Source organism: Erythrolamprus reginae, chromosome 7, assembly GCF_031021105.1.
Source record: "Erythrolamprus reginae isolate rEryReg1 chromosome 7, rEryReg1.hap1, whole genome shotgun sequence".
Lineage (NCBI taxonomy): Eukaryota > Metazoa > Chordata > Lepidosauria > Squamata > Dipsadidae > Erythrolamprus > Erythrolamprus reginae.
In genome coordinates, this window is record NC_091956.1 from 51,354,425 (window position 1) to 51,375,232 (window position 20,808).

The window sequence follows — 20,808 nt, forward strand, 5'->3', positions numbered from 1 at the left end:
AGCACTGGCTTAAGCAGGGGGACACATCTGGCACTGCTGGATCTGAGTCCCTATGTTACTGATGGTAGGTTCCCCCATGTGTTCTGGGATTTTTGCTCACCATTCTTGTGATCATTTTGACCCCACAAATTGAGATCTTGCGTGGAGCTCCAGGTCTTCCATAACACCTCAGCAGTGCCACAGGATGATAATTTCCATACTATCATAGGCTGATAACTGCCATACTATTGACGCAATTATTGCTTCAGTCATTCAGAATGGAGAAAACAATGTATTAACTTCAGAACAGGTTCTTTCGCCTCATCTTTGTACATGCTAACTAAAAGGATCAAGCATAGTAACATTATTATTATTATTATTATTATTATTATTATTATTATTATTTATTAGATTTGTATGCCGCCCCTCTCCATAGACTCGACATTGTGACAGTTGTCTTGCTACGTTTTTTCATATGCATCCCTTACAATTGAAGTGCATATTTTTTTCCTTGGTGTATATAGTGTTATTGGTTTTAAATATTTGACATATTTTAAAGGATTTGGAAGCTGGTACTATGTCACCATGTAACAATTTTCAAAAAGAAAAAAGAAAGAAGTGTGTTTTCCTGATTGTTTGTACCTTAAATGAATAGAAAAAAGTTATTATTTCCTGTAAACTTTGCTTTTGTGGTCAGCACAATGATATTTTGAAATGGATCTATTTTTAAGGATATTCGCAATTGTATTTCAAGATACTTAAGAAGCTTCTGGAATTGTGAGAACTATCAAGACGTTTCTAGAACTGTCCAGAATTATCTAGAACTTTCTGGGACTGTACAGAATTGTAGGTAGCTGTATAACTACAGTTATATAGGGCCACTATAGCCCTTCCTGAGAGACAGAGAGACAGGATCTAATTGATTGGGATTGCATAGTAAGTGGGCAATGGCCATCACAGACAAAGGGGAATTGACCTAGACAGACAGGTGTGAATTCAATATCTATTCAGATTCTGATAACGACAGTATTCATACTTCACCCCACAACCATTATAGGAGGAGCTTAGGAATGTAAATGTATATATATTGTGTTACTCTGGTACCGGATGATCAATCTTGCTCTGCTGAATCCTCAGTACACTCTTGTACTTTAATGCTGCATGGAATAAAGACCATTTTTATCAAGTTTGGAGATATATCCTTTTTCCTTACAGTACACAGCAACTTAGTCAATTTAGATGGCATCAAGAGGTTGGCATACATCCAGCAGACGCATTTTGCTACGTATGTGGCCAGTTTATAAAGACAAGAGCGAAAAAGTATTCTGTGGAAGCATCTGCTAAGATGTGTGAGGCCTACAAAGCATACTTCAGCATGCCTGTTGATGACCAAGACAAACCATGGACTCCTCATTTCACATGTGAGCACTGCAAGAAAACTCTTGAAGGTAAGTGGACAAATGCTACTCTCTTAAATAGCAGATTAAATGTGTTAATATTGTAAATATCATTAGTCATTAGTGTGAAATAGGCCTAAACCAAATTCTCAATCCAAATTTTATTTTGTTTGCTTATAGGTTGGTACAGGGGACAGAAGAGAGCCATGCATTTTACTATCCCAAGAATTTGGCGTGAACTGACTGATTACTCAACAAATTGCTACTTCTGCATGGTGGACCCTTCCAAACGTCGCACTAGCAAAAATGCACCGCCTGTAACTTATCCTGACATTTCTTCATCTATTGCCCCAGTACCACACTGCCCTGAACTTCCTGTACCAACACCTCCAGACAGAGCTACACTACCGTCAAAAGAAAGCAGCAGGCCAGACACCGAGGAAGACATTGAAGATAACGATTTCATATACAGATGAGGAGCGGAAGCCATCCTATCCTAACCAAAAAGACCTCAACGATTTGATCAGAGACCTTGGTCTCACCAAGTCCAACGCTGAGTTTCTGACATCAAGGCTCAAGCAATTGAACTTATTAGATGAAAGCGTCCAAGTCACAGATCAGAGGAAGCATCACCAAGTTTTTTCCATCTTCTTCAGTCATCAAGATGGACTGTGCTTCTGCAACAATGTGGCCGGTCTATTCGAGGCTATAGGTATCACCTGTAACCCGAATGAGTGGCGCCTCTTCATAGACAGCTCATGCAAGAGCCTTAAAGCCGTGCTGCTTCACAATGGGAACAAGTATCCATGTCTTCCTGTAGCTCACTCGGTGCACATGAAAGAGGAATACACCAGTGTCAAGATGTTGCTAGGTGCCTTGACGTATGATGAGTATGGCTGGGAAGTTATCAAGAGATTTCAAAATGGTGTCATTCCTGATGGGCCTCCAAGGTGGTCTTACTAAGTATCCTTGCTTTATTTGCCTTTGGGACAGCCGGGATACTGAAGCGCACTACCACAGGCAGGACTGGCCTCAGTGGATAGAGTTCACTGTGGGGAAGAACAATGTAAAGTGGGAGCCACTGGTGGACCCACGCAAGGTGCTGATGCCACCACTACACATCAAGTTGGGTTCATAAAACAATTTGTCAGGGCTCTAGATAAGGAGTTGAGAGCTTTCAATTACCTCCAAGATCTTTTCCCTAAGCTGTCTGAAGCAAAGATCAAAGCTGGTGTCTTCGTCGGACCACAAATCAAGAAGATCATAGAGTGCAGTGAATTTTCCAAGAAGCTGAATAGGAAGGAGAGAGCAGCTTGGAACAGTTTTGTCGCAGTGGTTCGCGCACACTTCTGAACAGTTTTTGGTAATCTGTGTAAATTTGCAATGCATATAGTGTGTTCTTAGTCTGACTGTATAAATGAGAGGATGCAAAATCATCTGTTTCTATAGTAAAAATGCATAATTTTTGTTGCCGTGGTCACAAAAGTGAAGTTTATGATGAATGTAAGCAATTTTTAATTTGTTTTAGACATAAGCAATTGGAATATAACATTTAAAAGCTGGGAACAAAATTTGTGTTACATAGAAGTTTTTCATCTGCCTATTCCTTTATTTTCTGTACAATACACTAAATCGACTAACTGCTGTTAAGCTATTAGAACATTCACATTCAACACTAGGAGTATCATACAATCAAACTGGTGTCAAGATAGAAATTTTAGTGGCTAAGAATATGGAAGACACTGACCTTGTTCTCTGCATGTTAGCTTTACACTGAATGAAACAGATGGCATTTTGAATTATTCACATCAGTGAAAGCTTATAACTGTTAGCATTGGTGACAGCCATAGAACATGCAGACATGTTTTTTATATTTTTTTTGTCAAAATGTCTGACCTGCTAATACTTGAAAGATTTTGTTTTGCTTTGTTCATTCTTAAGAGATATTCGAATGTATATTTTTTGCATAATATTTCACCTGGTCCAAAAGGGTCAATTAAGATTAAGTATTTTCCCTTAATCACTAGGATATGCCATAATTATTTATATAATGGGTGATACTACAAAGATATTAATTCAGAATTTTAGGTGTTGCAAGATTTCACTATATTCTGTTAAAATCTGTTTCTACTAGACCATAGATCGGTATTTCTTGCTTCATTTTATTAAGATGTAAGTGTAGCATATTGTTTAGTTTCTCTATAAAACAAAGTAAATTGAAAATGATATCAGATTAGAGTAAACATTTATATAAGTTTAGGAGTAGATTTTTAGATTATATTTGGACTTGTTTTCCTTGATATAAGATCCTTCTTAACTGGTGACTGATAAACATCTAATTTGATAGAAGATATGGATGGTCTATAACTCATTTGCATTATTTTATATTTTATTATAATATTTTCTATTATGGTTCACACAGTCAGCCAGATGCACAGTCATACAATTAGTCAGATGCTTAAACATGTTACATAATATTGAATGCATCTTTTTGGCAAGCGTTACAAGTTTTATTTTTATTTTTTTGATTTTGACCTGTTGAGAAGTTTTATTTTCCCTATTCTTGCACTTATCTTTGCGTTTCTGGTTAGAACTGAGTTCCTGTCTGGGCTTAATATGAGAGTTATATCTCATCTAAGTGAAATCTTGACAAGTAATTGTTTTAAACTAATGATGCTAAATTGTGGTAGAAATTACATTGTGAACAACAATAATAACATCAGGCAGAAAGCCATTAGTTGTATCTTTAAGAAAGCTTGCAGTCTCCAATCTTCTTTGTAAAATTTAATCTGTGTCTCCTTGAATGCAAAATGTATCAGGCCTACAAAAAAGCCACATTAATTACAAAATTGAACTTCCTATGAAGAGATTATGGCAATATTCAACCGTTTTAGTTAGAAAGAGAAGGGGAGAGGGAAAGGAGTGTGTGAGAGAGAGAGAATTTAAATAATAAATCCTATTTAAAAGAGAATAGGGATTTCTAAGGACTTGTTCCAAAGCTCACAGCCACTGTTATAACCATTTCAGATGTTACAGTATTAGCAATGGTAATAATTACATATATCATTGTTTTATATATGCTTTATTTTTACATAAAATTTACTTTCTACACATTTCATTCCATAATAGACATACATTGTCAATAATTTTTGTAGATCATCTCTTCTGGTAAATGAGAACAATAATCTAGCTTTAACTGAAGCTAGAATTTGTGTTTATTTGAGATTCTGACTTCAGAAGTCGGGATAGGAGAAACAGTAATGCAACCTCTTTTCACTATATTGTGCTTTCATTCTGATTAAAACCTGTTACTCAGGTTTTTGGGAGTGAGTTGTAGTTAACAACCATGTATGGTGTGATTTTTTTCCGTAGGGATTTCCCGATAGCCTGTATAGAAAGATACATGAGAACATGCATACGTAGGTAGGTAGGTATATAGATACATGCATACCATTTATTTATTTTTCATATAGAATTGTTTCAGCTTTTTACAAGCCCCTTCCCAATTCTTAGTATATTTTTATCCGCCAAAATTGTCATGTTATATTTTTTTACTTGTTTGCTTTTATACGCATAAATAGAAATTGTATTGATCTTAATCCTCGCCTTAAATCCAAAGGGAGTTCATTGTTAAATTAGATGAAGTTTGGTGTCATAAAGTCAAAGTAATGATTGGGGCAGTTAGAGCAGGTTATTAGAATTTTTCTTTTTTTTTTCCTTTAAAATTGCTATTTTATTGTTGAAGATATATGAAGATGAGCTAGCCATTACATTTACTATTTAATCTCCGATATCATGCAGCTTTGTGACAAGAACTTCATTTTGTAAAATAATTACATCAAAAAAGTTTATCTTTGCCAATTCATCCTGCCTGCATAATTTCTTCTGAAGGACTCTTGACAGTACTGTATAACAATAAGTAGATCAGAGCTGGAATACACTTCATTTTGACTTGTTTGGTAATTCATGTTTTAGTGGCTTACAGACAGAAGCAATTATTCAAGTTTATTGTACAGTCTTTCCTATTCAATGTGTTTATTAATTACTATTCATGAACTACAAACCCATTGGGGTAGAGAAAGTGTATGATCCTGGGAGGAATAAGTGATGAATACTAGGAGTATGTGCGAAAAGCATATAAATTCTAGAACAGACCTGGGCAAGGGGTGGCCCGCGGACAGCATCCGTCCCGCCTGCTATCTGTGGCCGCGCAGGCAAAAACCAAATGCCGCATGAGGTTTTCCACTCCCGCGCAGTGGAGCCGGTGCCATTTCTCGCTGGCCAACAACTGATCTGCCTCAGGGCAAACTTTTGCGCTCTGCCATGTGCCGGCGGGGGAAGCTAAGCACTCCGACACAAGCTTTAAAGAGAATAGTATTTTAATAGTATTTCATTACAACATAGGTAATTAGAGGATATATAAAATATAGAGGAAATCCTGTTTTATTTCTATGTTGATTAAATAAGTAAAAATTAAATTTCATTTCCCTATTAATAAAAAAGTACTTTTGAATAATTGCCTTACATTGCATATCAAACTATCGTCAAATTTCTTAACATGTTTCTGAATATTCCTTTTGTATTTTTTTTGGCCATACTAAAATGTCTTTTATTTGCTCCTCTATAAGTCTTCTCTATACAGTATTAGGTAGTTCCAGTCTCAAGACTGGAGCTACCTAATATAAGATGATTGACTATATAAATGTTTTAAGTAAGTCAATCAATTAAATTGTTAATTAGTTGTCAGTAGTCATAAAGAGTTATGATCATTAGCTAATTTTCAAATCTGTAATTTTGCCAAAAAACAAAACAAAAAAGAGAGAGTAGGTTGCATGCTTGTATGTTTAAGTTTTCAACAACTTTATTTTCTAAAATGGCATATTTTAGTACAACTATTTAAAAGAAATATAAAAATATATTTGGATATAGGTTCAGAAGTAAACTTAATAGCATTCAGGATTACATATGTGCTGAATTAATTTAGATTCAGTAATAGGTATCTTTTAGGAAAACAAATTATGTATTTTATATTTGATTCTGAAATCTAAGGGTAAGCCGAGGTCTTCTGGAAATTTTCTTAGAATGGACTATCACAGGGCATTTTGGGATTAAGAACACCACCATTGTATACTTCATATTTGTGTTTAATAGGATAGGCTTCTGAAACTAATGTTGATGTATTAAGAGTCATCAGTTTAACGAAAAGACACTACAGATTGCCTTATGCTCTTATTCAGAAAATGATTTTTAGTCACTTGATTTGTGACATATATCACTTTAAGTCAATGAAGTGAAAATTCTATCATTTTTTCATGTGTTTTAAATTTTTCTGAGTGTTTATTTGTAATAGGTTTTATGGATGATTAGTTATGTGAATTGTTTCAGGAGGGGTTCCCCTCCTAGTGGGACCATTTATTACATTTTTATAAACTTCAATTTACATTTAAGCATGATAAAGCACTGGTGCTTTTTTTCTTTTTTTCCCTTTCTTTAAATTATTTGTGAAAACATGAAACATTTCAGGAATAATCTTTTTCTTAAAAACAGATTAGTCTAGTTGGCTGTGAACTAATTACCATTCCATAAATTTACAAAAAATAACCTTAAGAGGCTGACGTCATATTTTAACTTCAAAATAAGAATATATATATTTTTTGTATTCTGTTAATGCTCTCTTCTGAAAAGTTGGAATGGTCATTCTCCAATGACCCACAGGCGCAAGTGAATCAGGAGCATTTCATCCCTGTAACAGATGACACTAAATTGAGTGAGGTAGATAATGCATGGCAAGATGCTATTTATATGTCATTTTTTAAATGTTGGAAATGATAGAATGAACTTTAAGAGGTGCAGGTGCAATATTCTTCAGTTACAAACACAGCCAAAGCACCCTGAAATAAGGTACTTTGGAAGAACAGACACAAAGTAATGAGACTGTAGTTTGCAAAAATGCATGTTGACAAGCCATGGTCCTTATTAGAGAATATTATTTGAACAGATAAAACAAATATAGAGGTTTTTAATTAGTCATATCTCTGTAGACTGGTGGTTTTCAACCTGGGGGTTGGGACTCCTTGGGGGGGATCGAATGACTGTTTCACAGGAGTCGCCTAAGACCATGGGAAAAGACAAATTTCCCATGGTGCTAGGAACCAAAGCTTCTATTCTGGCGCCTTAGAACATATTTTTTCAATCTCACCAATTAGGTGTTTACCGTGAGGGTGTCCTACTGACCTACCTGCAAATCAGCTTAAAGCTCTGTTAGGAGAATTGGCACTAGACTTATGGTTGGGGATCACCACAACATGAAGAACTGTTTTAAGGGGTTGCATCATTAGAAGGGTTGAGACTCTGCTCTAGACTCATAGAATATGCTTTTAAAGAAAAGAACACCCTCCCTATTGGAAACACAGAAGATACCCCAAAATGTTATAGGATTGCTTTGCTGCCTTCTATATAGGGCACTTTGAATGTTTACAGGGAACAATGAAATCAGAAGATTGTTAAGGCATTCTGGGGTGAAACATAAAATCCAGTATTAGAAAGCCCTGTTTCAGTCATTTGTCATAGCTCCTCCACCAGGATAATGACCCAAATCAGTGATGTAATGCTGGTTAGTATCTATGAAAGTCTAGATGGTTGGTGGGTCTGATTACTTGAGGTAGTAACTGTCTTCCATATTATCTGTTTGGCAAATTAATCTAGCAGGCTTGGCGCCCTCTGGATTTAATTAATTAAACAATGTCATCTGACAGGATCCTGGAAATGTGCCTTTTTTGTAGCAGTGCTTTCCCTCTGGAATGAAAATCCTGCGAAACTCAAATGGATCTCACATTACTGCTATTTCAAAGAGCCTTTCTTGGCTTTTCACACAGGTCTTGGCAAGGATAAATGATCCCCTTTCTTCTTCTTTTATTCCCTTCAGGGTTTCTTTTCTTTTATTCTGTTTTGTACTGTTTTGTTTTGGGAGTTATTTTTTCCTTTTCTTTTTCTTTGGTATTGATTTCTGTTCTTGAATGTAATTTACAATTGTAAATTGCCCAATCACTGAGAATCAGGTGGTATATAAATTTAATAAATTATGTGTATCGCCCATCAACCAACTGTTTAGACTAGCATAATTTATTAAACTTTTATGCTACCTGCTACTACTATCCCGTTTTTCCCAAAATAAGACATCCCTGATAATAAACTGAATTAGGGTTTTGATTGCATGACAATAAGACCAACCACTTATTTCAAGGTTCAAAAAAATATAAGAGAGGGTCCTATTTTTGAGAAACAGAGTATTGTTATTGTTATTGTTATTACTGATTTAATCTTCAATTTGATTCACAGTCTGGGACTAGTAAAAACTTAACAGTTCAAGTCCTAACGGAGGACCTAAGAGATGTTAAGGTAGAAGCTGAGTGTATAGGCAGTTCCAAGTAATGTGGCTTTCTGCAAAATAAGGATAATAATAAGTTCAAAATTTCCATATCTAGATGGTATAATCATTGATTTCTTCCTCCATACTTGTTCAATTTCAATTTGTGAATCATGATATTCATTCTTTTTTTCTGTTTTTCTTCAATTCATGCATCACCTGCACAATTGCAATTCCAGGTATTGCAATATTAATGTATCAGACCTTTTTCTTTTCCACAATAGTAATGTCAGGTATGTTGTGGGCCAGATGTTGGTTTGGATTCAAAAGTTCCACAACTTCTTGATCTGTTGATTTTCAAGAACTTGGTGTTTCCAGTAATTTTGGCTGCATTCAAACCTAAACCTATGGCAAAGCTTCCAATGTATAATTTTGGCAACTTGATTTTGATGTTGTACATAATCAATCTGTGAAATTTTACTGCAGCCACTGGCAAAATCATCCAATGATGATGATGATGACAATGATGATAATGATTACTATTACTATTATTCCAATTTATTTTTATTTTACTAGACTTTATTATATTATTGTTGTTATAGTTTGTCACACAATCAATTAGATGTTTAGACTGGATTTGGCATTACTATTCATCTGTTGAGAATGAAAAGAATCTAGGATAAGTAAAACTGTCTTTTTCAATTGACTGATGGTGATTTGTTAATGCCGATAGTATTCAAGTAATCTTCTCATTCTTTTGAAATTGTAGCTAATGCAATTGGAATTATCTAATCACAATTATCCAATTGTTTGCCTTCTGTTGCCACCTTTGTTCAATTTTTATTTGCAGAACTTTATGGTTTTCTCCATTTCTTTTTGTTATATTCTGTTGTTTCCAGATAATGCAGTGTCCATTATTCCACTTTTTGGTCTTTCTTCTTGACTGTTCTTAAGTCTGGAATGTTTTATGACAGATACCACATATTGTTTGAATTCTAAAATCTCAGAACATTTTGGTTTCTTTGTTTTCCATTTTGTGGTCTTCCCAGTTCTTGCTTGCAGGCAAATTATATTTCTTGCAGATATTTCAATCATTGTTATTTTGTCATGTCATTGTTTGTAGTCAGTACGTTATTTCTTTAACTTTAACATAATTTTCTCTCTGTTGCTTTCATCTCATTTCTTCAGTGTGACTGTGCTGCTCCTCTACTAAATATCCACCACATTGTGTCCAATGCCTGGTTTTTCAACATAGATTATCATGTCCTTGAATGGCTGGGTGAATTGTACATTAACATTTGAACTACTATACAAGTCCATGTATTTGCTATACACTAAATAAATAAATCTTATTTCTGGCTTTTATGCATTTGTTCTTAAGGCTTGATATTGTGTAGCCAAAATTAACCCTCTTAGACATTGCAAGGTCTTCTGGTTGTGTGTGTGTGTGTTTACTAATCATGTACTACCTTGTCTTGCTATGTCTCTTTTCTAGTCTTTGTTTGGTTTTTCTTGTAGGTCAGTTTTGTATCTCCAGTAGTCAGTAAGCCTTGATATACGAGCTTAAGTGTAAGTTCTTCATTGTCCTTCAGATATTCTTCCAATGCCCCGTTTCTTCTTCGGTTGTGTGGTGTATTTGCAACACTTCATTTCCACCTATTTTCCTTGGTAAATATCCTATCAATGTCACTGCCAAGTTGAAAAGCATGATTCATTGTCATTATTTTTCTATTCTTTCTACTCAGATTTTAGTTCTGCTTGAGTCCAGTCTGCTATTACAGCAGTGTATCTAATGACTGGAATTACACAGATAATATTTCGTCTGCTGAATTTTGACCTTAAGGTCTTCTTCACTCTGATGATGTACTCATTTTAATCTTCTTCTTGACTTTGATGTGTTTGATGTTGTTAGCTTGAAGGATGCCCAGGTATTTTTAGTGATCATCCTCAGACTCTTGATGTTACTTTTATCTTGATACCTTCAGTTTTCACAATTTTTCTGCTATTGATGGTGAGAGTGACCCATTTGACCAGTCTAATTCCACTGCAGTATCTTGGCTGTATATATGAACAGTGTTGAACAATGATTTCTTTTCAGATGGTGATTTTCCATGCAACTTGTTTCATAGTAAATACCTGGCTGTGTATTTGATGCTATAACTGAGCCCCTCTATCTCTTTTTTAGCAATGATATAGTTAATTTTTTTCTGCATGGTTCATTTTTATGGTCCATGTATATGGATGTAATTTTGATTGTTTAATGACAATATTAGGAATGAAGAAATAATTGGAATGAAATAACTTGCTAAGTCATATTTCTGCTACATGTTGGTTTTCTAAACCATACAATTCAACTATATTTTCCTCCTTAATTGCAAGTTTAGCATTCCTTTCTCTAATCACAAGTAGCATACTACGCTTTCAAGTTATGTCAATTTCAGATTGAATTTGATGATAATTTTCATTTATCTCCTCTTCATATGCATCAGTGGGTTGGAGCTAAAATTTGGATATTCTTACATTGATGAGCTGTAAATGTTATTGTACTCAGTTGTTGATTGCATTGAAGCCATTATCTTCTCCCACATACAGTACTCTTTGTTTAGCAACTACATTTATTTATTTGTTTGTTTGTTTGTTTGTTTATTCATTCATTCATTCATTCATTCATTTATTTAGCATATAGCATATCATACATGGACTGGCAATATGAATAGAATAGAAGTCTTTATTGGCCAAGAGTGATTGGATGCACCAGGGATTTGTCTTTGGTGCATATGCTGTTATTGTACACAAAAGAAAAGACACATTTGTCAAGAATCATGAGACAAAACACTTGATGATTGTCATAGGGTACAAATAATCAGGGGACAATCAATATTAATATAAATTGCAAGGAAACAATCAACAAGTTATAGTCATACAGTCATAAGTTGAACGAGATGGGTGATAGGAATGATGAGAAGATTAATAGTAATAGTAATGCAGCCTTAATGAATAGTTTGACAGGGGGAATTATTTATTTAGCACAGTGATGGCATTCAGAAAAACTGTTCTTGTGTCTAGTTGTCTTGGTGTGTTCTCTATAGGGTCATTCTTTGTCAAGTGGACCAGGTGTTCCCATTTGACCACCTTCAATTTCAATGAAACTTTGCACATATATTCTTTATGGTATAAAACTGAGGTGTGCAAAATTTTAGGATATGGACCAATGGGCCAACTGGAAGTCCAAAGGTTTCAATGAGGCCTGTGCACATGTGCTGGAGGACAGTCTGGAGGTTATGTGCATGTGCAGGGCATTGCATTATGGGTGTGGGCAAGACACACTATCATGCGCGCACGTATCTTTTTGGTACCTGAACCCAAAAAAGTTTGTCATCACTGGATTAGAGATTAAAAAACTGTGACTTCTATTCTCCAAATTGGATTATATTATTCATTACCGGTAGTTTATTTTCTTAAAACATGCTTTGTTTTTTTAATAGAAAAAGTTTACAAGATGAAAATACCATGCAAAAATTAGATAATTCTATCTCTCTGTCTGCCTGTCTACCTATCTAATTAGTTTCAGGATACTCAGTGTTAGAAAGTGAAGAGAACATTGTACCCTTGTATTCTTGAACCTGCTTTTCTGGTGACAGTCTTTTAAGTTTCAACATTAAATACTTGCCTAAATTTAGGATAAATTCACGCTTTGTAGTTTTGTTCTTTTATTGTGTGTGTGTGTAATTTTTTACTTCATATGATGAAAAAAGTCTTTTTTCCTCATCAGATTTGCTTGTATTTCTTAAATCTATATTAGAAGTTTTTTCACATGGGAAAATATTGCTTTCCTTTTCAACTTCTGCTAGAAGTCTGTGAATAATATACTATGTACATTGTACATAGTGCATAATTGAGAATGAAAGTTAATTTCTGTATGAAAGTATAGCCTGTATAATTCAAATACTGCTTTAGTATTTTTTCCATTTTCTCAAACTTTCTTACAAATGCATGCAATATAATTCTTTAATATAACAACAACAATTATATTTTATAAATAATGAACCTTTTAGTGTTTCTTTGTGGACAGGAGAGAAAATATAAATGCATCCTACTTTTCTCCCATTAATTATTGTGATAAAAAATAAGAAAGTATAACAATTTAAGGATTATGTCAAGTGTCAATTGCGTAGAAAGGTAGACTATGTTTCAACCTCAAAATAGCCATTTTGATGTGGCTTGAGCTATCTTGCCTTGCATGTTATGAATATCTTTCATATATTAAGTTTCCCCTTTTAAGTTACATTACTGAAATAAATGAACGTTTGCACGATATTCTAATTTTTCAAGTTACACCTGTAAAGTTTATCTAGAATATTTACTATACCTGACTGAAAACAAAAAATATTTTAAAATTAAAGCTAAAAACTAACAAAATAGCACATAAGGGGTTTTTTTTGTATGTGTGTGTGTACGTAGATGTATCAAGACAAATAGCATATCAGCTGGGTTTTTGGAAGTGCAGTTTTTCTAGAATTTGAAGGGAAAAAAATCAAGTGAGAAAGAAAGATGTATTATAACAAAAATGCTTGTTCATTTGTGTGATTAAACCCCCAAATAGGAATTTTCTCCTAAACTGTAACAGAACAAAATGCTACCTTAAAATCTTTGTTGAGCCTGAACTAAAACACATGTGGGCAGAAAGAATGAAATTATTACCCATTTAGAAGAAAAAGTCAGACAACACAACATATTTGATGTGGCATTCACACAGACTGGAGAAGAACTTCAACTAGAATAAGTATATGAAGTATAATTGGTATTGTGTAAGGGTTTATGTATTTGAAATTTGTGCAAACCTCTAGATTCTGATAGCTTCAATAGTTGGAAATTGAAAGGGAGTCCCATTTCTCCTTCATGAAGGTATTTGATTATGGAAAGAATGAATAAACTTATAATACACATGTGAGTTGATACAACACATGTAGCATAGAATCTATTTCCAACATATGCTCTGTTTAATTCTGTTCCAGGTGAATAATTGAATGTATAGAAGAATTCCAGTTGGTATTATCTGACGTGCATACAGAAGGAATGAAGCATGGATGTGAAAGAACGCAGACCTTATTGCTCCCTGACAAAGAGCAGAAGAGACAAGGAAAGGCGTTATACAAATTCTTCCACAGAAAATGAAGAATGCAGAGTGCCTACTCAGAAGTCCTACAGTTCAAGTGAAACTTTGAAAGCTTTTGATCATGATTCTTCCAGACTGCTGTATGGAAATCGGGTAAAAGATTTAGTCCCCAGGGAATCTGATGAATATACTAGACAAGGTAGGCAATTAGCAGAAATCTCCTTTATGAATGTATACATTGTCCTCTGTGTGGTCCATTTTCTCATGCCAGTAATATAAATGATTCACCAATAGTTTAATATATTGCTACCATATTGGTCTCCAACTTTAATGTGATTATTCATGTTAATACTTATTTATTTACTATGTATGTTCCTTATCAGTGTAAGAAAGCTATTTTGAGAAACAACCCAGAACATATACACCATTATTTCTAGGTTATGATACACATATGCAGTTACCTGATCTCCAAAAACCACCTGGAAAGGGATTTGATAGGTGACCAGTTAATTGAGAAAGTGTTTTGGTTTCCATATCAAGTAGATTATATTGTATGACACAATATAATATTGTATCTGAGAGAGAGAGAGAGAGAGAGAGAGAGAGAGAGAGAGAGAGAGAGAGAGAGATGATTACATATAAAAATCATATACATACATACATACATACATACATACATGTATATATATATATATATATATATATATATATATATATATATATATATGTCAAATGTTTTTTTAGTTGGAATTTTAAAATTAAGGGAGACTAGGATGGTCCCATTTCGGCCTTGTTCTGGCCTCATCAGCTAGCCACACCCTTCCTTACTGGGATTTGATCCGGTGGACTCTGCCTTGTAATCCGACATAAAAAAACATATATATACATACATACATACATACATACATACATACATACATACATACATACATACATATATGTCGGATCACCCTGGTATATTGAAGGAACGTCACAGCTCCTTTTTGCCTCTAGGCCCAACCCAGGACCATTTCAAGGCAGTTAATTTATTCATAGCCGACAACTATATTCTATATTCTATATCCCTTGTCCAGCTAAAAATATTTGATAAATACATACATACATACATACATACAACATGTTTTTTTGCTGAATTTGGAAATTAAGGGAGACTAGGATAGATCTATTTCGGCCTTATTTTGGCCTCATCAGCTAGCCATACCCACTGGGACTTGAACCTGCAACCTTTGCCTTGTAAGGCAGAGAATTATCCTCTAGGCTACAGTATCCAATCCCTTCAGCTCTGCACCATTATATAATATATTATTATATATAAACATCTCTCCCTCTCCCTCTCCCTCTCTCTCTCCCTCCCTCCATCCTTCCATCCATCCATATATATAAACCTAATCAAAAAAGAGACATCCCCCCAAAATCAAGACCAAGAACAGGATAATGGCATCACCCTCCTCCCTTACATTAAAGGCACCACAGACAAAATTAGTAAAATTCTCTACAAACATAATATCAAAACTTCATTTGTCACTAACCAGAAAATATCAAGCATCCTAAGAAACCCAAAAGACAAAATCCATCTTGAAAACCAAGGAATCTATGAAATACCATGCAAAACATATGCAGCCACATACATTGGACAAACTAATCGAAGAATAAACGCACACATTGCAGAACATAAAAATGCAGTCAAAAAAGAAGAAAAACTTCCTCCCTTGTCCAGCACATTAAAAAAACAGGACCTGAAATTGACTTTGAAAAAACTAAATTACTTTCCAAAACAGAACACGTATATAAAAGAATAATCATGCAAGCCATAGAGATAGAAAAACACCACCTCAGCATGAATAAACGTGATGACACGTCCTGCCTACCAGAAATTTGGAAACCAGCCTTAAACAAAAAAACATATCATAATCATCACCATGTCAATCCTTCAACTAAATGTGATTCCACCAACCAATCAAATCATTAAAACATAGCCACCCAATCTACTTGTTACATTCAAATCAAATCTCCACGCCCCCCACTATTTATAAGGAACAAATGGCAGTTGCAAACAAACTATATCTACAGAAGCACGAAGCTTACAACTTCAGCCTGATGATGGTGAATGTGATTTCACCGAAACGTCGCATAGACACTCAAAATATTACACGGGGCAAAACCCGAACTCAGAACAATCTATGCACACACACATATATATAACAATACATAAAATTTTTTTGGAGTATAAGACGCACCGGAGTATAAGAGTATAAGCAGTTTAGTTTTTGGGGAGGAAAATAGAGAAAAGAATCTGCTTACCAGATAATCATCTGGCTAGCATCCTTAATCTGGTCAGTTTCAGCACATTATTTTATCCCCTGGTTAGGGCTTTAAAAAAACCCGTTATTTGGAGAGGGAGTAACAATGAAAGAGCTTGCAAGCCAGTAAGAGCTGGGAACATTGTTAGAACCTGGTTAAGGCTGGAAAGAAACTTACTTTGAGTAACTTAGAGTAATGAAAAAAACTCTGCAAAGACTTAGAGCTTGGAAAACATTATTTGCAGAGAATAGCAATGAAAGATCTTGCAAGCCGGTAAGAGCTGGGAACATAGTTAGCACCTGGTTAGGACTGGAAAGAAGAACTTGTAGTAAGTTACAGAAATGAAAAAAACTCTGCAAAGACTTAGAGCTTGGAAAACATTCTTCACAGACAGTAACAATGAAAGAACCTGCAAGGTAAGTGCTGGGAAGATTGTTAGCACCTAGTTAGGGCTGGGGGAAAAAGCTTCGAAAAAAGCTGCATTCAGAGTGTAAGACACACCAGAATTTTCAGCCTCTTTTAGGGAGGAAAAGGTGCGTCTTATACCCCGAAAAATACGGTAATATATTATTATATCAAGTAAATAAATAAATTTACGAGATTCAGTGATCATAAGCAGGGTTTGCATACTCTTCATGTTCCCTTTATCATAATAGAACTTCTTTGTTTAACTGGATTTCCAAATTTTGAATATCACATCTTGTGACGACTATGCAGTGAAGTTTTAGAAATTTTAGGAGCAGTCCTCATCTCCATTTCTTAACAGTTGTCTGAAGACATTTCCACAGATATGTGGCCAGCATAACATCATACTACAGCACAAAACATATGGCAAAACACAGACCTTCCTGCATTTTTAAATGTGCTCCCTATTCATCTACTTGTATTTGCATGCTTTTGAACTGCTAGGTTGGTAGGAGCTGGGAGAAGTGTGGCAACTCACTCCATTTTGCAGCACTTGGGTCTCAAACTGTTGAACTATAGATCTTTAATAGTCTGGATGGGCCTTCTCCAAGATGATTTATCCCTAACCTGGTTTCTGATCTTCTTATGGTGTACCCATCATTGGAGCAATTGAGTCCATTCAAATTTCTCCTGGTCACTTTAAAGAATATGATAATTTGAACTGTCCTTATATTCTTGTTAGATTAGTCTTATTTATATCATTTCCTCTTATATTAAAATTTAATTTAATTGGCAGAACAATATCAAATCTAACGGTGTACGTGCATGCTAAATAAAGAAGTGTAAACAATTTGATTCACGGTGTGTTAATTGAAAAATCCTTCCATCTTTACCAGAATCCTATACAAAGTTCCATTAATATTTCATAGTCATAACTACTTGTCATGAAAATAAGATATATGTGAATAATTATGATTTGCAAATTTATGGTTGGATTCTGTACAGTATATAAAATTGCATTCCTTCTGGCCCCTGTGTCCCTTTTGATTTCTTTTTAGTTTATTATAATATACTATCATACTCATCATTCTTAGGAAATTAAGTTGTGGGTAACTGACTATAGTCTGGCATTTGTTCTATTTTTCTCCTGAATTGTGCGTCAGGGGACAATTCTACCCCTGATGCACAATTCAGGAGAAAAAAAGTGATGTGGAAGTGGTACTATCATATACAGTATAGTGGTGTGTATGTGGAATGAGATATATTTGTTTATGTGATATGTACTGTAGATGTTAATTTATTTTGTGAGTCCTTTACAGATAAAGTTTGTAACTGGGCTAGCCAACTGGGTTACCAACTGGACTGGTATGAATTCTAGTCCCACCTTAGGTGCAAAATCAGCTAAGTGACTTCGGGCCAGTTTCTCTTGGCTCTGAAATGGCGAATCATTTGCAAAAGAAAATTGTAGGGAATGGTTCAGACAGTCATAGGCAATGAACAATGCTTTGAAGGCGCACAAACATGTATTAATTTCTTTTGTGAGTTCTTTGTCAGTCAGGTCTGCATTTATGTACAGTGTATGTTTGCTTTCTGTAATTTCTTTGCTCTACACTTTGTTGTCCTAATTTTAGTAGTTTGCTTTCTGCAAGATGCATATTTCATAATTGTTCGTAGCCATCATGGAAATTTTTTTTTGAATGGCTAGATGATGTAAAGCATAACAAGAGTTGCCAAAAAAAGGCACACATCCTCTCAAAACTTAAAGTGTGTCATTGAACTAGGAAAATTTGGAAAGACAAGAATGGTTCTATGACAAGTTCTACTTCTATTGATATTTTTGATAAGATTGAATTGTAGATCATATACAATAAACTATCAGTCCTGTTAATACTTCTCCATCGGGTTTTCTCAGAGACATTAAATTTTGATGATGTAAGATTGAAGTATTGTATGTTTATGCCATTTTAAAACAAAGCCTACCCAATTATTGGAATACGTCAGTTAATAAGAGGAAAAAATTGACTGCCGTTCTTCAGTTGTAGTTGTCTCATTTTTTTCTTTTAGAAAAGTTGGCATATTTTTGCTGCATTTATTATAGTGAATATGTTTCTTCATCAGAAGAAATTTATCCTATATGAAATGCTACTCTATGAAATTATTCAGTTATTTGTATTTAAAAAGTGACACTGATAAACTAGATAGAATGTATTTTGTTATATCAAATTATACTCCATTCTTCACAAAATATGTTCTACAGGGTGTACACATTTATTAGGCAAATTCTATTTTGGCGGATTCATTTTATTATTGAACAATGCAGTGCTCTCAGTCAATCCAAAATGTTACTATACAGTAAAAACTCTGGTCACTACCATAATTTGTTCCATACCTTTGCTCACAACCCGATTTGGTCATGATCTGAACCTAATTTTGAAAATTTGGCACTTGCCAAAAAAAAAAAATGGTGTGGAAAGGGAAATCTTCCATGATTTTTGGTATGTGAATATTTGGGTTGGAATCCGATTTGGTAAGAAATATAGAAGATTGACAGCAGAAAAATACCTCATGGTCCATCTAGTCTGCCCTTATACTATTTCCTGTATTTTATCTTAGGATGGATATATGTTTATCCCAGGCATGTTTAAATTCAGTTACTGTGGATTTACCAACCACATCTGCTGGAAGTTTCTTCCAAGGATCTACTACTCTTTCAGTAAAATAATATTTTCATCTGATCTTTCTCCCAACTAACCTCAGATTGTGCCCCCTTGTTCTTGTGTTCACTTTCCTATTAAAAACACTTCCCTCCTGAACCTTTTTTTAACCCTTTAACATATTTAAATGTTTCGATCATGTCCCCCCTTTTCCTTCTATCCTCCAGACTATACAGATTGAGTTCATTAAGTCATTTCTGATACGTTTTATGCTTCAGACCTTCCACCATTCTTGTAGCCCATCTTTGGACCTGTTCAATTTTGTCAATATCTTTTTGAAGGTGAGGTCTCCAGAACTGAACACAGTATTCCAAATGTGGTCTCACCAGCGCTCTATATAGTGGGATCACAATCTCCCTTTTCCTTCTTGTTATACCTCTATCTATGCAGCCAAGCATTCTACTTGTTTTTTCTACTGCCTGACCACACTGTTCACCCATTTTGAGACTGTCAGAAATCACTACCCCTAAATCCTTCTTTTCTGAAGTTTTTGCTAACATAGAACTGCCAATTGAGGATTCCTTTTCCCCAAGTGCATTATTTTTCATTTGGAAACATTAAACTGCAGTTTCCATTGCTTTGACCATTTATCTAGTAAAGCTAAATCATTTGCCATATTACAGACACCTCCAGGAATATCAACCCTATTGCACACTTTAGATTCATTGGAAAATAAGCAAACCTTCCCTACCAAACCTTCCCCTATGTCACTCACAAAGATATTAAAAAGAATAGGACCCAGAACAGACCCTTGTGGCACATCGCTTGTAACCAGTCTGTGCTCAGAATACTCGCCATTAACAACAACCCTCTGATGTCTACACTTCAGCCAGCTGCAAATCCACTGAACTATCCAGGGATTAAGTCCAATCTTCACTAATATCTATCAGCTCTTTATGTGGAACCGTATCAAAGGCCTTGCCAGATAGGCAATATCCACAGCACCACCTTGATCCAACACCTTTGTGACATAGTCAAACAAATCAATGAGATTAGTCTGACATGATTTGCTTTCTGTAAAGCCATGCTGGTCCAATAGGTTATTGGTTTTGGGTGCTGATTTATCCTCTTTTTGAGTAGAGTCTCCATCATTTTAACTACAACTGATGTCAAGCTAACTGGCCTGTAATTACCAGCTTCTTCTCTACTGCCCTTCTTGTGGATAGGCACAACACTGGACATTCTCCAATCCTCTGGAACATCTCCTGTGAGCAGGGATTGGTTAAACAAATCAGTCAGGAGGATAGCTATGACAAATCTGAGTTATTTAAGAACTCTGAGGTGGATGCCATCTGGGCCCATTGCCTTGTTTATCTTTAATTGTTCAAGTTCTTCTAAGACATCGGCCTCTAAGATCACTGGAGCTGAATCCCTACAGCTGGAAGCAATGCTATATCCATCTATAGTATTATATTGTAAGGTGTCTTTTGAGAAAACTGAACAGAAGTAGCTATTGAAATGGTCAGCGACCTCCTTATTCCCATCAATGTATGTATTGTTCCCAGTGCTAAGCTTTGTGATGCTGCAGTT

The 20,808-nt window shown here is 35.0% G+C and overlaps 1 protein-coding gene across 1 annotated transcript in view; it reads left to right on the top strand.

Annotated features, from left to right (window-relative positions):
* The window catches only part of TENM3 (teneurin transmembrane protein 3), a 1,937,374-nt gene that overhangs the window by 1,461,343 nt on the left and 455,223 nt on the right, over window positions 1–20,808 (top strand). Inside the window, exon 8 of the mRNA XM_070757504.1 lies at window positions 13,758–14,057. Coding sequence (XP_070613605.1) covers window positions 13,826–14,057 — 232 coding nt within the window. The 5' untranslated portion in view covers window positions 13,758–13,825. The remainder of the gene's footprint in view (window positions 1–13,757; window positions 14,058–20,808) is intronic.